Raw genomic sequence first — 19,326 nt, forward strand, 5'->3', positions numbered from 1 at the left:
AAAAATTAAAAAATTAAAAAAAAAAAAATCAGCCTCTCATTTCATATGTACTCCTGATTAGCACAGCTATACATACCGCTATTCGACATTTGAAAAAGATTGTTCTTCTCAAACTTCTTGAAAACACTTCCTTTTATTTCAACAAACTGCAATTTTTAAGAACAGTTAGTTAGTTTTTATTGATAAAAGACTGATATAAACAAATTAGACAATTAAATAATATGCAAGTAGACATATGATACACAAATATGAAGGATGCTGAAAAAATTAGGGTAGCCACATAATAAAAATTACATACTTACATTATTGGACATCATGATGGTAAGCAGTGATTTATTGTGGGAATTGAAGGCCACATTAAGGGTTGTTGCTTGAACCATTATAAGAATAGCATGCAGGACTAGGTAGCAGGGTTAAGGAAGCATATTTGTAAATAATTTTTCTGCACAACAGTGCTGAAGAGCAACAAAACTCAAATTTCCTATTTTGTTTTTGAAGTTTAACAAAAAAGTTTGTATCTCGCTGTTGACTAGATTTACAGCAAGAGAGTACTTAAACTTACGTAATGTACCCACAGTGCTTTGTAGCATGTAATAACTACATTATTTTTTCTTGTTCTGAAAGAGCCCAATGACATTAGTCACGAGAAACAGCAATACCACCTGAAGGAAAAATAACTGAGATAAAGAACGATTCAGAATTAGCCTAAAGATTTTGGAGAAAACAGGGGAAATACAAGAATTCTAAATTCATCATCACCTCTATCAAACTACTTGTCTCTTTACAAATCATTTCCATCAGTTTACTGTAAGGTTACTTCACACTAAACCCATTTGCATCCTGAATATGCTTGACTTTATCCTTTCATTTCAAGAAAATGTTTTCAAGCTACGTGTTGAAAACATTCCACTAAATAACAAAACCCCAACTGTCTTCAAAACCCTGTGACCCAAAATACTCAAATACAAATCATAAATCAAAAGTTTCTATGAACTACTCAATTACCGTTTTTCATTTTACTACACACTAGGTGTTTAAAAAGCTGCCTGACTCTGCAGTGGAACACCATTATGAAGGTTCTTTCTTTAAAAAGCAGGTTAAAAGGTTTTTTCATTCATTTTAAAAACTTGTACTACTGGCAATCTTACTTTGAAAGTAAAGGAACACTGATTTAGGAACACTACTAATTTTTCAAATATATTAAATAATGGAGAGCTACTTTATAAAATTTTGCAATTTTTGAAGAAAAAGGATACAGACATACAGCACTGCCATGAAGAAGTGAGGAATCACACCTATGTGAGCTCTTTTTCTTTCCTTAGGTTCTGTAGCTGTCCAATAAAGAGCATCCAAAATATCTTGTCCAAATGAAGAAAACAGCCGATCAGCCACCTAAACAAAAAGAACTTTTTACTGGCTTAAAACAATATTTTTCTTTCCCATATGCCACTGCAAGGACAGCCTGACCTAAAAGAAGTTCCATGTATTTATCACTTTCCATCACTTGTTCATTCCATTTCCACTATGGATTCCAGTGATATTGTTCCTTCTGCATACTCAGCAGCTTACTTTTCCTCTCAAATTTACTATCCCCTTTTTCAACAGTAATTACAATATGTAACCACATAGTGTTCTCTTAGATGCTTTCTTGGAAGTACAGTTCAAACTTCAGTCTTTGATAAAGCAGTATGTACAACTGTGTCAAACTCCCCTAAATGTTTTTCCTGCATTCCTCTAAGTTTAAAAGGGGAAAACAATAATGAGAAGTTAATTTTGAATGCGTGAGAGGGAACAACATCAGCTTACAAGTACAAATAGGACTAAAACTGGATTTGGCAGTACTGTTTCCTTGTATCTTGGAATAAAGCATATACTCAATACAAATCTCTGCATAAAGCAGAATTCAAAGTTCTGTAACATAACAACAAGTGATCAAAAGGGACTAGAAATTCTGCCAAGAGGGGAAAATTTAGTTTGAAAAAACTACAAACACCTCAAGTAAAAAGCGAAGAATATATGTACAAGTAGGAAAAAACCTAGCAGCAATTCTAAAGATAGGAAAACGATGGACAGCAATCTGAGCTTGTAATTAAATACCACAGCAAGAAAGGTCACATGGAGTTCCGCAAACTCTCAACACTTCATCATCAGCAAGCATGTAGGACTGAAAATCATTACAAGGAAAGACCCTTTTTTTTCCTGCCTATACACTACAGTTCAGTAATTTTAAAGCTAAGCTGCACAGGACAACAAAAATAGCACTTCAAAAATTAAATTTAGTTATCACGAGGCAAGTGTCTGGCTAAAAAGAGATCATTCATTGCTTACTAACTCAACCCAACACAAATAGTTTAATATTAAAAACTTACTATCTTTACTTAATAAAGACAACTCATCTTCCCCCTTACTGTCTCTCTGTAAAACAACAATTTTGGACATGTTAAAACCACATATGGCAATATTGAACTAGGTGCATGAGGACCTGCAAACATTGAACCATATCTGTTAACTAGAAAATAAGCCCTTGGGGTCCTTGGGACAACACAAGAAAACTTAGATTTGGGATAATTTCCTGACTTTGTTAATTAAGAGTTCTAAAGGTAAAGATACTGAAGGAAAAGAAGTCATATACTTTAACTTATGCAAGCCAACGTTTATTGAAGGCTAAATTAAAACAAATCTTTACTGGATGTCTCAAGTAAACTGTACTATATGCTACTTTTTAAACATCACCTACGAAATAAAATGAACAAAACCATGAGTTGATGAATTTTCCTAAGTCTGAAGTTCAAAACCACATCAGTTTGAGAGATATTTACAGTGGTATTGTTTTCGGCTTTTAAGTTTTGTAAATTAAGGTGGTGTGCATTATTTGGTTCCTGCTCGTTGTGATGACCCATTCAGTAATTATACCTGGTGTAGTAACACCAACTACAGAACATTTAGAGTTTGGTAAGTTTTTGTTCACAATATTGTGCGGGTTTTAATAGATAAAATGGTGGCTTTGTTTTCCTTTTTATTTAAGCAGTCCTTGTTTCTCAGCTGACAGAATTGAAAATATTAAAACCCACCACACAATATTGCTGCTGCTTTTCCGAACATGACTTACCTAAACCCTACATGCCGGCTCCAGGCTCCAGCAGAATTCCATGGTGAGTGCTGTCACCAGCATAACGCACACTGAGGCTTCACAAGGAGCAGGAGCCGGTGGGTCTGAATCTAAAAAAAGAAAAGCGTCATTTAAGCCAAATGTGCCGAATGCTCCCCTTAGGCTATCTGGAGCATTCAGCACATAATTTGAAAATTTTGCATTCCTTGTTTCTGTCCAGGACAATATTCCCTTGTCTTGTCAACAGCCGAAAACATTAGGACATTGTAAACATCTCAGTTGCTCAGTGATTTACCTGAATTAAAAAGATCTTCCTGTTTTGAAAACTTGTGAAAGTGTAAACATTATTACTTAAAAAAAGAAGCAATATTCAACAGTTCCTTAAAAAGTGTTCCTTGCTGCATTAGTAGCAAAGACTTACAACGAAATTCACTGAAGTAGTCTAAACAAACCAATATTCAATCTGTTGAATTCTGACTATCAACCAAGCCTTTCAGTGGGATCCCATGACATTTTCTGCCAATACTGTGGCTGCAACCGACCACAGTAAAAAAGGCCCATAAAAAACATGCCTTCTGCTTGGCACGCTGAGTTTCATGAGACACCATGGAAATTAAATACCATTTCCAACTTCAAAGTCTAATGCGATTTTTCTAGTAACTGAATGGGAAGAGTCTTTCCCTTCCCCAAAAAGTACTATTTTGAGCACACGGATTTATTTAGCAACTGTTAATCTCCCACAGATTATGGAACTATATATATGGATGAACAACTCCCAACATAACTAAAATCACATAGTAACTTAGTGCCAATTCAGTATTTTCAGTAAATCTAAAATCAAAGCAAACAAAACCCTATGAACAACTGAGGTGGCTTGTATGACATTTATTTCTCTTAGGATAATGAAGTGTGTTCCTTATGCAATATTCATATTTTATGAGGGAAGCAAAAGCGTCTTCAGACACAATATTCAGATCATGCATGAAGTGCAGCCCTCTTTTGGCAGCCTTCAAACAAAGGTACAACAGATGTTTAAATGGGGATTAATGCTATTCAGAGATCCCAGTGAGTAACTCCTATGTACAAAGCTCTGATTGAGTTCTTAAGAGGTTGTATTCCTAGTATGTCCTATATTCACAGGATGGAGATAAGATTGTAGCTATGAAAACAATATTTACTTTGTGAATCACTGATCACAGAAGTGCAATTTAAAATCTCATGCTTTATATTAGTAACAAAACAGAAACTATTTTGTCCCAGAAGTTCTCTTTATCTTACCTCCCAAAACAGAATTTCCTTTTCTTGTTTCACTAAATTCATTCAACTTACTGTTTATGTACTCAGGCTTTTGTCTACTAGTGAGGACTGAGACAGGTTAAAAGCAGTAACATGTCCTTGCATAAAGATGAAAGCTATACTTCCATAATGAAGAATTAAAAACCAAATTCCGTGTCTTCTATCTTCCCTCTCTGCACTCTCTCAGGATCTTACCACTATTTCAAATTAACAGTTTCTACTTTTCTCAATGAGTTAAAAATCTTATTCATTTCACTTCTTGTATTTCAGTTTAAGACATGTATTATGTTTCCAGTTCTCAATTTTCATTCAACTAGGCAATATGAAACAGTAGCTACAAAACTTACTTTTCACAAACTTGTCTGTTTCACTGCATCTAGGCTTATTATTATGGGTCTGTGCACATTTCTAAGACTATGGGATGTACCATATTCTAAGTACAGATACTGTAATTCAACAATATTTTAGATAGTCTGAAAAAAGCATGCTTGATAACCTGATGCCAGTATTCTTACCTCAAGCATGTTATAGATGATGTAGAGTTTTATGACAGATTGTCCCCTTATCAGATGATACATCATAGAGTAGTCAACATAGTGCATCATGAAGTAGCAGATGACCAATATAACTCCTTTGAGAATGTCACATACCTGAGCAGGTTGTAGCAAACGTCTATCACTGAAATACAAATGGCAAAAAGTCCCACTAAATATCATATACCCACAAAGTACAAATGTTACCAAATCAATAGGAATGTACAGAAGCTGTTAATCAAGGATATATTTTAATGTAGTTTATTACTGTCCCTTCCCCTGCCCCTCACTCCAACACATAAGGAACACCATGACTGTGATACACATTTACAGATCACACTCCTGAGCAGGATCATATTCTTTTAGCTGCCACATCCATTTCATTAAAATATTGCATTCGCTGGGTAAAAGCTCCCACCTGAAGCTCTGCAGCAGTAAATGCAAACAACTGGACAGCAGAACTTGAGGTCCGTCTTCAAACTGTGAGGAAGTTTTCTATCTATAGTCCCACAAGTAATCCAGAAGACTATATGAATCATCACCCAATTTCTTTCTATAAACTAAAACTATAGGAAGAAAATAGCTTTGCCTGAATTACCACAATAGCAGCCATAAGCATAATGAAATTGAAAGACAGTATTTACTCGTCTATTTAGTTAGTTCAGTATTTATAGGATGCAAAGCATTTTAATAGCCTTAAATAAATAAATAGATAAAAGTCTAAAATTAAATCAAAATATTATTTGAGAATTGAATATAAAAAACCCCAGAATTAACTTCTATCACATATATTTATTTTTAATATACACTGAAAGGCTTTTGAAAAATTTAACAGTTTTCAAAAGTTGGAACCAATTAGCAGAACGCAAGTTATGAATTTTCATTTTATGTATTCTTAAATCACTAGGTTATCCAGGGATTAGAGAATGCTCCCATAAACTGTTAACACATTTAGAAAAAAAAAAATTAGAGTAAGTTGATAGAAATTTATGCTATTTTAAAAAAACATCTGAACAGTTATGACCTCTGGAAGTCAAGACATTCTACTGTCCCTGCAGACAAATCAATAATCCCAACTACCTGACTCATTCCATTTATATACAACATCAGAGCTAGAGCATTATGCTCTGGGTGCCTGGAAGACACCATTCATGCGTTGTAACACTCATGGAATCACAGTGTAATTCTACAATGGGCAAATAGATCATCTCACTCTACAAGTATGAGTGACAAGGTTTCCAGAACTCTCCGATTTACAGTATTACACTTTGAACAGAGAGCAACTGTTCCTTTTATTATATACTTTTTACTGCATAATTGGTATTAAAATTAACTATATTCCGAATAATAGAATCCAACCTGATCCAGAATACCAGAACTGCTTAGAGTAGCTTTCTCACCCTAAGAGACATTTTCTTGCTCTCAGAAGTCATCCAATAACAGTAACCTCACCACATTTAATTTCAGGCTAAATCCTTTTTTATTCCCCCAACTGAGTTTGAAATAAAACATCCAGTATTTGCCAGCTGCTTAAAGAACCTACGACTATGCCCTTGAATGACATAAAAAAAATGTACCCCCTCCTACCCACGAAATTACATTTTGAAAGTTTACTGCTCCATTTAACTACATCTGCCTTAAATTATTATACTTATTTACATATATTAGCATATATTGAAACATTTATAGGATTTAAGCAAGTCCATGATTATGATTACCACTCATATACTATGAGAGCATGTTTGTTCTTCTCCAGCCTACTTCAATTTTGGAAGCATACTCAGAGCCATTTCAGTCCAAGTGCCCCAGCTATTATTCATACTCCAAAACACAGACTGGCATAAAGCAGTAAAGATGTTATTACTCCACAATGGTAACGCCAGGCCTTAGCATTTTAAAAAGAGAATCAGAATTTGTTACTCGGAAAATTAGCAACTTCATTCTTCCAGTCAAAACCTACCTTATCATTGGAAAAGTAGAGAGTCCCTGGTACAGAAAACCTGACTAGTGGTAGAGACACCCACTTCAAAAGTGTAAGTTTTAAATGTTTGGCAAGGCACCAGTTTTTACACTGGGATGGTTTCTTATTGAAATGCACTAGTAAGCAGAACCTGTCTATGAATTTTCTTGAAGTAGTCCAGATTCTCACAGAAAAATGCTCTGATGTTCACAAATCAATACAGTCTGGAAATTATGTTAAAGGTTTTCTGGCTTACAAGTAACATCAAAGATGTTTAATCACCAGCACAGTCACAAGTCGCTGTTATTCTGCACTGTTAACCCTATCACTCTTCTGCTTGTGTTGATTTTCATCAGTATGACTTCACTAACATGAGCAAAACCAACTCAGAAGAAGCCGGTGTAAAAGCAGATAGCAACCATCGCAAGGGAATACAGACTCTAAGAAAAGACTACACACCATCAGGAGCTCAACTGCTCTTCTAAAGGTGGTCTTAACTCTTTAAACTAACTCAGAAGAACAATGCAATATGAAGGTGCATCTGAAGTTGCACACAGCATCCTACACACTGGAAACAGGGAGATATTCTGAGAATGTGCTTTGGACAGAACAAACTGAGTAACACTACAATTCAATTCAAAGGCTGCCCCAAAACTCAGATCAACTACACTTGACTGCTGTGCCTTACAGGAATTAAGACTTTGAAGAAGAGAGTTCATTGAAATAATGTTTTTAGAGGATTTTACCTTTCAGAGTGACTTACATTTAGTTTCTTGGTAGTCTGTATATCTAGAAAAAACTGCAGTAAACACTCCCTTCTTTTTGACATTTTAACTAAAAATGCACTCTTCTAATGTTCCATTCAATATTTTCTTGTGCTTCTCATCAATGTGAGAAACAGAACCAACAGTAATGCTGTGACAACTTCTTGAAAACACATCTTTAAAAGAAGCTGCAAATTTATCCTCATGGTTTCAGTTTACTTAGTTTGATGACAGGACCTGTCAGCATCTCTAACCCCGAGTCAGTACAAGGGATTATTGCAAACACTGAGTACAGAAAACTGCTTTCTAGAAAGTGAAGAGAGTAAGAAGATCCTGCCAGTTGAAATATATCCCAGTGTTCTATTGTTGTACACTGAGAAAGACCCCTTTATACTGACTGGTCAAGCAATCTATGGTCTACAACTAACATGTTTCTGATCGAGAGACATTAACCATGACTACTGCATAAATCCACAAAAGCATTTTTATTGCAGCAGAATCATGTTCTGCCCTGGTTAGTAATATTTACAAAAGGATTTTGAGTGAGGCTCTGAATATAATATGGGATAGGGATAACTATTTCCTACAAAGTAATGGAAACAAGTAAATGGATTAAGTCTAATGATTTGCCACCTTTTGGCAAATGCAGAACTGCAAAGTCTGCAGTTACAAAATGATGTAGTCAGTGTTCAGTGAGTACTGAACATTACTGGTTTAGGATATGATCTGGCTCGCATTGGTTCAATCTGTATTTGTCACAAATCATTCCTATCATTTGCATTACAGTGATTAATACATATAAACACACACAGGATAACATGGTTTTATGCCTGTCATAAATATAAGTCTTGGCCCACCCATAACACACATTATGTTTTCTGCATTATTTTTTCTCAATATATATTTCTACTTATTTTCTCCAGTACTTACTCAGTGCCAACACTGGAAAATACTTTCAGATCAATCTTGAGCACTAAGTAATTAGACCTCGTGATTAAACCCAAACACAAAATATGTAGCGGAGTGCTGCTAATACTTTCAATATCTCATTTGAAAGTAGAGGACAGAGTAAAGAACTAGACAGTGGTTTCTACAACTACAGAAACCACTGAACAGAGATACAAGAAGTTGAAACAGCTTAGCTCATTTCAAAAGTCTTTTTATTTTTATAGTTGTGCAGGAAGTGCAACAATATAGAGGGATAGTTATCACATGAGAATTAGTTACAGGTGTTTTTTCTCATGAGTGAGAAAAGGAGAAAAATAAATAGAGTATAACAACTACCTTATTTTGTATTTAATCATTCCAGTTACAAAACAGCAAGCAGTAGAATCTTTCTACAGAAATTAGTTATTTTTTCCTTCAAAGCTATCCCAGGCATACAGTGATGTTGCAGAAGTGAGTTGAATATTAACGCTTTCCTGGCTTCAGTGAATTTCAATCCTTAAAGACACAGCTCCTCTAATATCCTACTGGATTCCAGAAATAATGTTACGTGAATTCTTTCACAAATTGGCTGATTACACAGCTGAATATTTCATAAACCAGTAAATACACAGATTCAGGGCATTTGGACTGTCATTTAAATGTACCTTATTAAGATACACATTTTCCTGTCTTTTCACGTGATTATTTTCTGCCATTATTACTTTTAATATTTTTTGCTCTAAGTCATGCTCTTCAAGCTGCTCTTTACAGAATTTTACACATGGTTTCATTATGCTAAGCCTCAGGTTCCCACATTTAGATGTATGGACTAAACTACGAAGGAATAAATTTTTTAAACTTCTTCAAACATCAGACTACCTTAATAGTGAAGAGTAAGGCTTATCCATTCTTTACACTACATAAAATCTTGAATTGCTTTACTATTACTACCTCTGACTACACTGAGCTGTTTAAACATGAGATGATTCTTCAATCTGCATAAATTCAGAGGGTAAATCCAAGCATTCCTCTACAGATGAACTCTGTCACACTGTATCACTCACGAGCAAATTAAGACAAAACAGCAGAACCCACAGCAGGGACTTCTATATTCTACAGCTTGTGCTTAACAACATGTTTGAATTCCTCAGCCTTTGGGTGCATTTACCATTATGTTTACTAATTGACAGAAAATCTCCACTGAAACAAAACCTTATGTCTCCACATAATATAATTATACAAATGCATGCTTAAGGGGATATACAAGCTTATTACTCATTTTGATCTAAGAAAGTGATGTGCAGGCCTTTCTACTATACCTCCCTATTCCACCACAGCATGCTTCTGTTTCAGCCCAGTCAATTAACAAAATGAGAAGCATGCCAAGCTCAAAGCTTACCACAGTGTTTGAGGCAGTTAAAAGTGAAACTATTTTTCAACACAATTTGTAAGCTCAAGCTTTAATACTCATGCTTCAAAGTTTCCAGTTTATGGTTTGTCCACCTTGAGAGATACTTAGAAAGTAAAAATCCAAGTCTTTCCTGTTTAGAAAACCTCTGGATCTGTGTATGTCCTTCCCCTTCAGAAAACTAAACCCAAAAAACTTCCATTTTAAACTTTGCTATTCTGTAAAATCAAATTTAAATACTATCTAATTAAAATACTACCAAATATTCTGGCTACCCATAAATTTGTTTAATACATTGTAGGAACAACAATAAAAAAAAAAAAAAAATCTATATTTTTTCCGTGATTATTTGTGACATCCCTAAGAAAATCCACTCTAAATGGTACAAAATTAAAGAGTCAAAATTATCTGAAGATACACATGAATCAGCTACTCAGGGAAGAAAAATTTGCTGTGAAAAACAATGTTCGCCATATGCAAACTCCTTAGACAAGTGAAAGTATAAGGAAGGAGTTACCTGACTGTCATCGTAAACTTATGTCTATTTGATAATGTACTTGAAAGGCCAGAGCCACATTTCATATAGTAATAAGGGTTCTGCCTCCATCTACTGGCTGAACTACATTCTTCAGGTTCAATCATGCATAAGTGCTATGACCACACTAATGGTCATACTGACAACATCTAATGTTTGTGACTGTTCCAACTGAACAGCAGGTTGGATTCACAGTATCTTTTCTTTAACTTATTAAAGAAGTGAAAGAGCTCAAGGCTGTATTGGCATCTACCCCACTGATCTCTTTTTTTGTTCCAACAGTTGTACAGTTACTTAGCATTAAGTAAAACATTATCAAAAATAAACCATGGTTTACTGAAATTTGGCTTTAATATGTTACAAATCACAAGTAGCTAATGCATAAGTTTGCTTAAGTGACTGACTTCCAAAAAAATCAAGATCAGGTGTTAATTGTTTTAATAAGCCTTGCTTATGGAATTTGAAGTGGTTAAACCATTTGGAACCTAAAATGCACCCCAGGACAAACAGGAATTTTTTTTTTTATTTATTAAAAAAAGTCTAAAAAACTCTCACTACAGTCATTTATGATGTCCTTGTCAGCAACTGTCATTGCAAAATGAGCAATTTTTTCACTATACTGTATACAAAGTAATCTGTAGACAAGTATACTTCCCTGAGTATTTAAGCATCTGATGCATAAGCACTCTGCATAGGCTGTCATGCTATCATACAACTTCTTTACTTCTGTCTTTCAGGTTTTCTGGTGCTCCTCAAGTCTTCACTAGTCTGATTACACACAGTTTTCCAACCACCTTGTAGAGTCATTTGGTTTTTTGTTTTGGTGGTTTCAGTTGTTTTGTTTTACAACCAACAATGATTCAATACATTTTTCCTGCTCAGTTTTACAGTTTACTTAAGCATTTTTAATTGGTTCCTTTAGTACAGTCTCATCCAAATAACTCAAATTACTCTTCCGAATAACTCAAATTACTCTGAACAATTACTCTTTCATAGTTAGCATAGACAAAATTACCAATACTGATGTCACAGATACAGTAATTTAAAGATATGAATACACCATCATTGCAATAATACTTTAGATGGTTATTTTATTCTTAATAAAATAATGAACTTAATCTGCATACATACACATTTATAAATTCTTAAGATAACTACTACTTCTATAAATGTTATTGTATTTCACACTATTAAAAAACCTTTTTCACTTATATAGGTTTATAGTTTGGTTAATAACGTACTCAAGAAGTGTTTTAGCACCAAGGTTACAAGTATGAAAAAGTGTTTTACAGTAAAACTTTTCTGTGTTATTTATTCAATATTAACTCTTTAAAATAGACTTTATAAAAAGTTAAAATTAGGTTAAAATTTACTAATTAGTCTAATTAGTTTAAATTAGTTAGTTTAATCCCTGTGGATCCACTGAAGTTTATATTAATATTTTATTTACTGAAATGGTGGTCTAGTTAAAAGTTTTGTTTAGGTATTTTCTCTTTCTCCATTTTTACACTATATATATTTGTATGGAAACAGAATGCTAGGATTTTGTTTTATATGTAAATATTGGTCAAAGTTCTAATCCTTCAATCTATCCTTCATTAACAGACTGTGGGATCATAAACTTCTAATCTAGTGGGATTAGTGTGAAGCATTAACAAGAATGATCAGATTAATATATAAGGGAATATTTTCCTGTTAGCATACTAAGTAAAGATGTCAGGGAGAAGAACACAAGCAAGCTTGTCTGAAGGCCATACTTGGCCATATAGCTATACACTAAGTATTTTCAAAATGCACAAAGTGATCCATTGGAAATATTTTCCTACAATTTTGCTCAAGTATGGAATTAAGTTTGGCTTCAGGAAGAAAAGCTATTTTGATCCAATCTAATACACAGTTTGAGACTTTAAAAAGAAATACAGTTTACAGTATGCAGGACTTCACTGTTGTAAAATTGTAAGATATACAGAGTAAGTGCTTACAAAAATACGACCCAGATTAAGAATTCAAAGACACAGAGAGCTGAGTTTGCCAAGATTAGATGGCATTTAATTTCTCAAACAATAAAAAGCCTCTACATGCACACGACACAGCACGAGACCATGCTAAGAATGAAACGAAACCAACCTTGCTGTTAGGCCCCGAAGAGAGCTGTCTCAAAATAAATAAATAAAAAAAAAATGATGTTTCAAATAAGTGACAACTAGAATTGGCTTTCATTAAGCTTTTATTTTTTTAATAACAGAATCGCCTAAAGTCAGTAAATAAGCATATGCTGAAGTGCTATATTTTCTTATTCAGAGAATCAACTTCAACTCTAATACTAAGATACCTGGCAATGAAGTTTCAGAACTCCCCCAAATCTACGTTAAGCATTAAAAAAAAACTGCTTGAAAGACACTAAAAAATATAGCTACGAACCTGAATGAAGCACTACTTAAAATAAATATAAAAAAGCTTAAGGCACTATAAAATAGTACAGCAGGGGCTGTAGTTTTTCCAAGATATACTATTTTAAACTGGGCCAAACCGGTCACAGGCACTCTATATAAAAAATGTTTTAAATCTATTAAGATCACAACCTATTTGTACAGTATTGTGAAGTTACATGTGAAAAAATATACCTACCATAACCAGCACTGAATCAGTTTCACGTGTTGGTTATTAAAACTAAGTGTTGGTTTCTCCTTTGAAGTATTCTGGTTAATTTAGCTATACTATTAATTTGTAATCGGTCTTTTCACTGATTACATGTAGGTGTGTGAATTTGGCTGACAGCATAGAAGGTAAAAGAAAATCAGGATTTACTCACCAAGGAGGAATCCCTGTGACACCACATTCCATCCTATAAAGGAATTGAAAGTGCTCTTCCCTTCGGTCTGATTTACAAGAAAGAAAGAAAGAGAAGGTTGTAATGTTGCTACACTAGGCACTGCTATGGAAAGGAGAAAGGAGTACTTGATCTGAGAGTTTACTACAGAAAATACTAAATGTACCTGCCTTTTTTTGGTTGGTTTTGTTGGACAGGTACACTACTTTCTCAATGAACTGAACCAGACAATAGGCACTTTATGTATTTAACAGCTATAGCCTTTTGCAAATGCCAGTATATTTTTTGGTTCCTTTTGGGTTTTTTTTCCCCTCATGAGATGTTTTCTTTCTACATGTTTTATCTTGAAGGAATGCTATTCTATTTATTTCCTAGTCAAAAGCACAAATCTGTGATTTCACAGGAGGATAATGGGAATTTTAAGAGGTACATGTGAAACAACTGAAGTTAATGGCTGTCAGTTATTGCAGACAGGACCTAAATCCACTTATTTCAGGGAGAAGGAGCAGAATAAAAGAAAAATGCAAAACACATTCCTAATCTATTCATTTCTTCCATGTGGAAATAGAAAACTATCTTGTCAATCTTCACATCCCTGAAAATGCATAATCTATTTGTGTATTTTCTTGAGAAAACTAGAATTTGGGGGGAAAAAAAAGAAGTTTCGGTTTCTATACCAAGTTCTTACTTGCTTTGTGAGCAAGATGTAAAATGCCTTTAAGCATAATTAAATTGGGAGTCTCAGAGTTTCACTAACACACAATTTTAGCTTTCACATCGTGGTGTTTTTCAAATAATACCAAAGAGCTTTTTCACATTCCCACAAGAGCTTTTATTGTTGTGCAACGTATTTTCAAGCTCTATAATAAAGTGTTTGAAAACAAGCAGAGATATCTGTCCAGAATCTCTGGCTCTGAGGTATTAATAAAAAAAGATGTCTGAACTGTAAAAGCAAACCAGACCTTTCAACTGCAAGTAGCTAGTTTTAGGAACCTATCATTAAAGACTGTAATTTTAAAGAGAACTCCACTTAGATTTCTTTGTTCCAGCAAAGTATGTGCTTTTATGTTGTCAAAGACTATTTTAATAAAATGAGAACAGTGTACGAGATTTGAAGAGAAAAATTTAGGAAACTTCTTTCTGTGACTTGCAAGAAAATATAGCAGAGCTGATTTCTTTTTTGTTGCTGTTGTTGTTTTCAGAAGATGTAATTTAATTTTGTGAAGTGTTTGTTAATTTTTTTAAGAGCACCCTGCTATTTACAGAGCATAGCAGTGACGAAGCTGCACCTGCCAAAACCACCAAAATCTAATAATTCAGCCTCTGCCAGTTTGACTACAACAATTTAACCAGCCCTTTATTTTACTTAATGATAGAATCCTGGATTCTTCTGATTGAAGTTTTCAAAGTTTTAGAGTCTCTTTTTAAAATAGCTATGTTAACATCAGTATAGCTCTGACAAATACACAGAACTAAAGTTACTCAAAAGATCAAGTGATGGGGAATGATGACTTAGCTAACTGAAGCTAACACTGTCTAGGCAGAAAAAGGAAATAAATTGATTTAAGATACAATTCTCTTCGTTCCCTTTCAGAGCTCTGCAAAATAGAACATTAAAACATGCAGAAGAGGCTATAAAGCGCTCCCCCTACATTTAAGCATTGCACACAATACCATAGAGAGGAATTAGCCCATCTTACATAGAATGTGTTTTTTATTGTTTTAAAGAAATAATGAGTAATACAATCTTTTTCTACACTAAAAAAGAGCAGAAAGAGTTATGAGAAAATAAATGAGCTGGGAGACAGAACACTGTTCAATCACTTCACTGATGTTAAGAAAAAAAGATGAAGGGAGGAGCACTTTTATTTACTACACAGAATGGAATATGATGTGGCAGGTTTGAATAACAACTAGTTATGTCTCTCAACACTTGACATTTGTGGAGAAGCTAAAAGGTAAACAGCCACCTGCTTTTTAAGTACCTTTTGTAAATACAGATGTTTTACCTATTGAACTCTACTTTGTTACAAATACATAAAAATGTTTCGTGAGCTAGAAGAAAGTTATTTTTTTCTGCAACAAATCAAATCAGCATAAGTAGAATAACAACCAAAAAACCCCTCAAATCAATGTGCAGGCTACTGAATATTTGGAAATAAAAACCATTACATCTGAAAAAGTTCCATTACATACAAGAAACATGAACTGTGAACCTATCACTAACAAGTCACCAACTTTAAAACATTAATGAATTACACAAAGCCACAAGTAGTGAACAAGCAAAGAGCTTCTAGGGAAATAAATTCCATAAACATTTGAAGAAACTGTGACAAAAGAAATTGTTTCTTGAGTTGTTACAAAAACAAAGCTTTATTCACTCAAGATAATCTCACTTTCACTGCATGTTACTTGGTAACACTTTGAAGTTAACACAGTCAAGCTGAATAGATTAAACTGGATTCTCTTCTGCCTCACACTCTAGAAGTACTGTCAAGTGAGCAGACTGAGTTTTAACACTGCAGGTGCATGAACATATACACTCTCACACACACACACAGATGCGCGTGTATATGGTATTGTCAATGTTGCTTTCTTCAGTATGTTGACCAACACCCAAAACCAGCAAATGGTCTTTCAAATATTTAATTGTAATTTCAGAAGAGTGGAAAACTTGTTTGTCAAAAGCAAAGCTGAGTTTATAGACAAGGAAGAACACTTTTTAAACAGACCAAAGTAATAAGATCCAAGTGATAAGTTAAAATCCATTACATTTCCCTGAATTTTGATCTTTTAGAAATAGCATCTGTACAGATATTTACAAATAGGTACATAATTTGACTTGTCAAAAGATTAAAATTAAATAGTTGTCATACTTTTTACACAGCAAGGAAAACTCTTAACTTAAAGTCTGAAATTTAGCTCAAAATTAACAGCACAATAAAATATTAGAGACTGCCACCTAGTGCCTATGTTAAGTATCACTAAAGTACAAACGTTTTAACTTAAGGCTATACTCTAAAATACTATTTCTTATGCAACTAGACTAGCGCTTGCTCTTACGAGAATGTACATTCTAAACTATGCATCTAAAAGCACTTCACATATAAAAGACTATTAATAATTCAAATGCAAGCAACTCAATTAAAAATCTATATAATTAAATATCAGCCACCATAAACCAGCTTCGAGTTGGAGAAATCCAGAATGAAAATCCTGAAGTCCTTATTTATTCAAGGAAAAATTACAACACCAATACAGATATCCCTTTTGTTTCAGGTTATACTTAATCAACTTTACCATGAAGTAGCAACTTCTATGAAGGAAATTAATTCTATCTTATTTTTGACGCTGCCAGAAAGGCAAATCAAAACCCCTATGTATTAGCAACTACTTAGTATTGATCTGAACAAAATAGCACGGGGATAAGATCTAAAGTTCTTAATAACATTCTGATTAGTTAGTCCCATCCAATTACTCTGGGAAAAGAAAGTAATACATTTTATGCAGGGATCCTTTGGGCAAAGTTTACTGTGGAAACAAGGAAAACTTTTGTATAAAATATAAATTAAAATATAAACTTTTGTTTCAATATTGAAGAATCTATCAAATGACATGAGCCAAGTCATTAACTCAAGTCTAAGAAATATTAAAACACTGTTGAACACAACTATAGGGTAAGGTTACATCTCTGTCCTTTACTAACCTGAATATGCCTAAGTGGTGCTGTTAGCAAACTGCTGTGTCTGAAGGAAACAATGATGGCAGTTAGTGACTGGCAAAGCTTAAAAGTCCCCCCCACACCTTTGTTTCAGTTTGTTTAGACCAAAACTTGTATTTTACAGTGGAAGAAGTCATTAGTAGTTCAAATGGCACTGAAAGGCCATAAAATTAAGCACACACATAAACAGACAAACGTTATTTAAGGGTATGAACACCTTTCTCTTGGATTAACTTACCGTAAGCCATAGCAAGGCAAAGTGATGAACCGGAACATTGCCAGAAAGACTCTCAAAGGAAGCAGTGTGAATACATACAGAAAAGCATCCAGGCACAAAAAGATTCCAAAAAACATCAACTAAATTACAGAAATAAAACAGAAGTATGTTAGTGGTTTATAGAGAGTAACAAAAAGTTTATAAAAGATTATATTATTTTATGAAAAAAAATATTTACATAAGACTAATTAACCAAATAAACACAATACTCTCATTTGTTCAATCAGCTGAACTGTAAGAAAAATAACACACTATGCACTCAAGAGACTATTCAGCAAAAATTCTGCACCACAAGGTGCAACCAGCAAAGGCTTTTTTAGACTTCCATGGCTCTCTGAACTCAAGTCTTTATTGAATAATGAACTGTACTTGGATATAACTGTAGCTTATTTTCCAGTGGTCACTTTCCTCTAAGGTTACAAAAGTTACTGTTTTCAACCTTATTAAAAAAAAAAAGTAGATCCGTGTGTACATGTGTACAGCCATTTCCTTCCTACTTACTTTTTAATATGCTTTTTTATCCCCCCCCCCAAAAAATTCAGGTAAATTTCCAGTTTCCATCAGATTAAACACTTTATCCTTAATTTACAGAAACAGTTAAAGCCATTTCATTAGCACCACAAGCCAAGCAACTCTCTAATAATTAAACTAGACCTAAACCCTGCAATTAAAAAGCTCTTATATACCAGACTCCTCCTTCCCACAAGACATTCCTTCTTTATCTGCTCTTTGAAAGTATCCAAGATTTACCCGAACACGACTCCAGGCATAGCTTTTATGCTTCTGCCAGACCAGAAGCTAGTGGTTTTTCTTGAAAAAAAAAAAAAAAAGGCAAGCTTAACTGGCTACACAATTAAGACTAGCAACATCTATGCAGGCCTAAATATGTGATAGATACACATTTACACATGAAAGTTTCATGTATTGCTGACTGGAAACGAAGACAGCAGTTTGGTAGTGGGGGTGGCTGTATAAAAGTAAACCAAAGCCCAGTTCATTACTTTTATCTCCCACAATCTCTCTGCCTTTCAAAATTCCTTCTTCGTCAGCTTACACAAAACCCAGTTCAATGTCCTGTAAGTTAATATCATCAACATCTACCTTTCTCTCACTCTTACTCCTCATGCATCCTTTGACAGCAATCCTACAGAGCACACTCCAGCACATATCTGCAAGGAGTGTAAGATAACTGGACTCAGGCATAAGAGCACTGCTATCATCTGTGAGGTATCATAATTTTTCCCTTACTATACTATTTCTATCAATTCTGCAGTCTGTACTTCAGCACAGTTAAGGTCTCCTCACCAATATTCACTCGTTCATCTCTAGCACCATTTTCTAAAATTTAAGCAGAGTTATCATTCAAAATTATCAGGAGCTGTGATTACAAACAGTGGATGCATCTATGCAATCCATTTTAATAGGCCATTAAATTACCTATTTCTTTGCTAACTTTTAAACCAGGTGCTGAATATCCAAGGATTGAGGAAGACTGGAGCTGAACAGGCATCTGCCTTTTAACTTTTTTAACTCCTTAGCCCAAGCAAAATAGAAAGATGGCCTGTCATTTTGCAACAGTATTCTTTGAGGGGATCTTTATGATCTGGAAAGCAACTCTTTCGCATTTTCTTTTTGATTTAGCTAGACTTTTTCTTCGCCTGTGTGTAACCACGGTTTTTCACATTCTATAAGCTCACATTAATATGTGCAATTATTGTTTAATGTCCTCATTTTCCTAATTTTTTACTAATTGCACTTGCACATTTATGTGCACCTGTTGAAATATAATCAGCATTGAACCTTCCACTCATTTCAGTAAACATTATTTTGTTGCTACATTCCAGACACTGAGGAGCTAACAGAAAAGCTTACAAAGCATTTCCATCAACATAACTATATTTTAGCAAAAAAGCACAAAACTTAATTCTGAGATCAACTGACAGGCGCTCCCTTAGGACAGCAGGAA

General features: G+C 34.2%; 1 protein-coding gene across 1 annotated transcript in view; it reads right to left on the minus strand.

The window, feature by feature from the left end:
- The window catches only part of TAPT1 (transmembrane anterior posterior transformation 1), a 43,122-nt gene that overhangs the window by 21,078 nt on the left and 2,718 nt on the right, over window positions 1-19,326 (minus strand). The window contains exons 2-6 of the mRNA XM_010132338.1: window positions 17,322-17,440; window positions 4,921-5,083; window positions 1,257-1,392; window positions 303-400; window positions 77-146 (exon numbers count right to left, since the gene is read on the minus strand). Coding sequence (XP_010130640.1) covers window positions 77-146; window positions 303-400; window positions 1,257-1,392; window positions 4,921-5,083; window positions 17,322-17,440 — 586 coding nt within the window. The remainder of the gene's footprint in view (window positions 1-76; window positions 147-302; window positions 401-1,256; window positions 1,393-4,920; window positions 5,084-17,321; window positions 17,441-19,326) is intronic.

This window comes from Buceros rhinoceros, unplaced genomic scaffold (genome assembly GCF_000710305.1).
Source record: "Buceros rhinoceros silvestris isolate BGI_N320 unplaced genomic scaffold, ASM71030v1 scaffold8260, whole genome shotgun sequence".
In the NCBI taxonomy this organism is placed as follows: Eukaryota; Metazoa; Chordata; class Aves; order Bucerotiformes; family Bucerotidae; genus Buceros; species Buceros rhinoceros.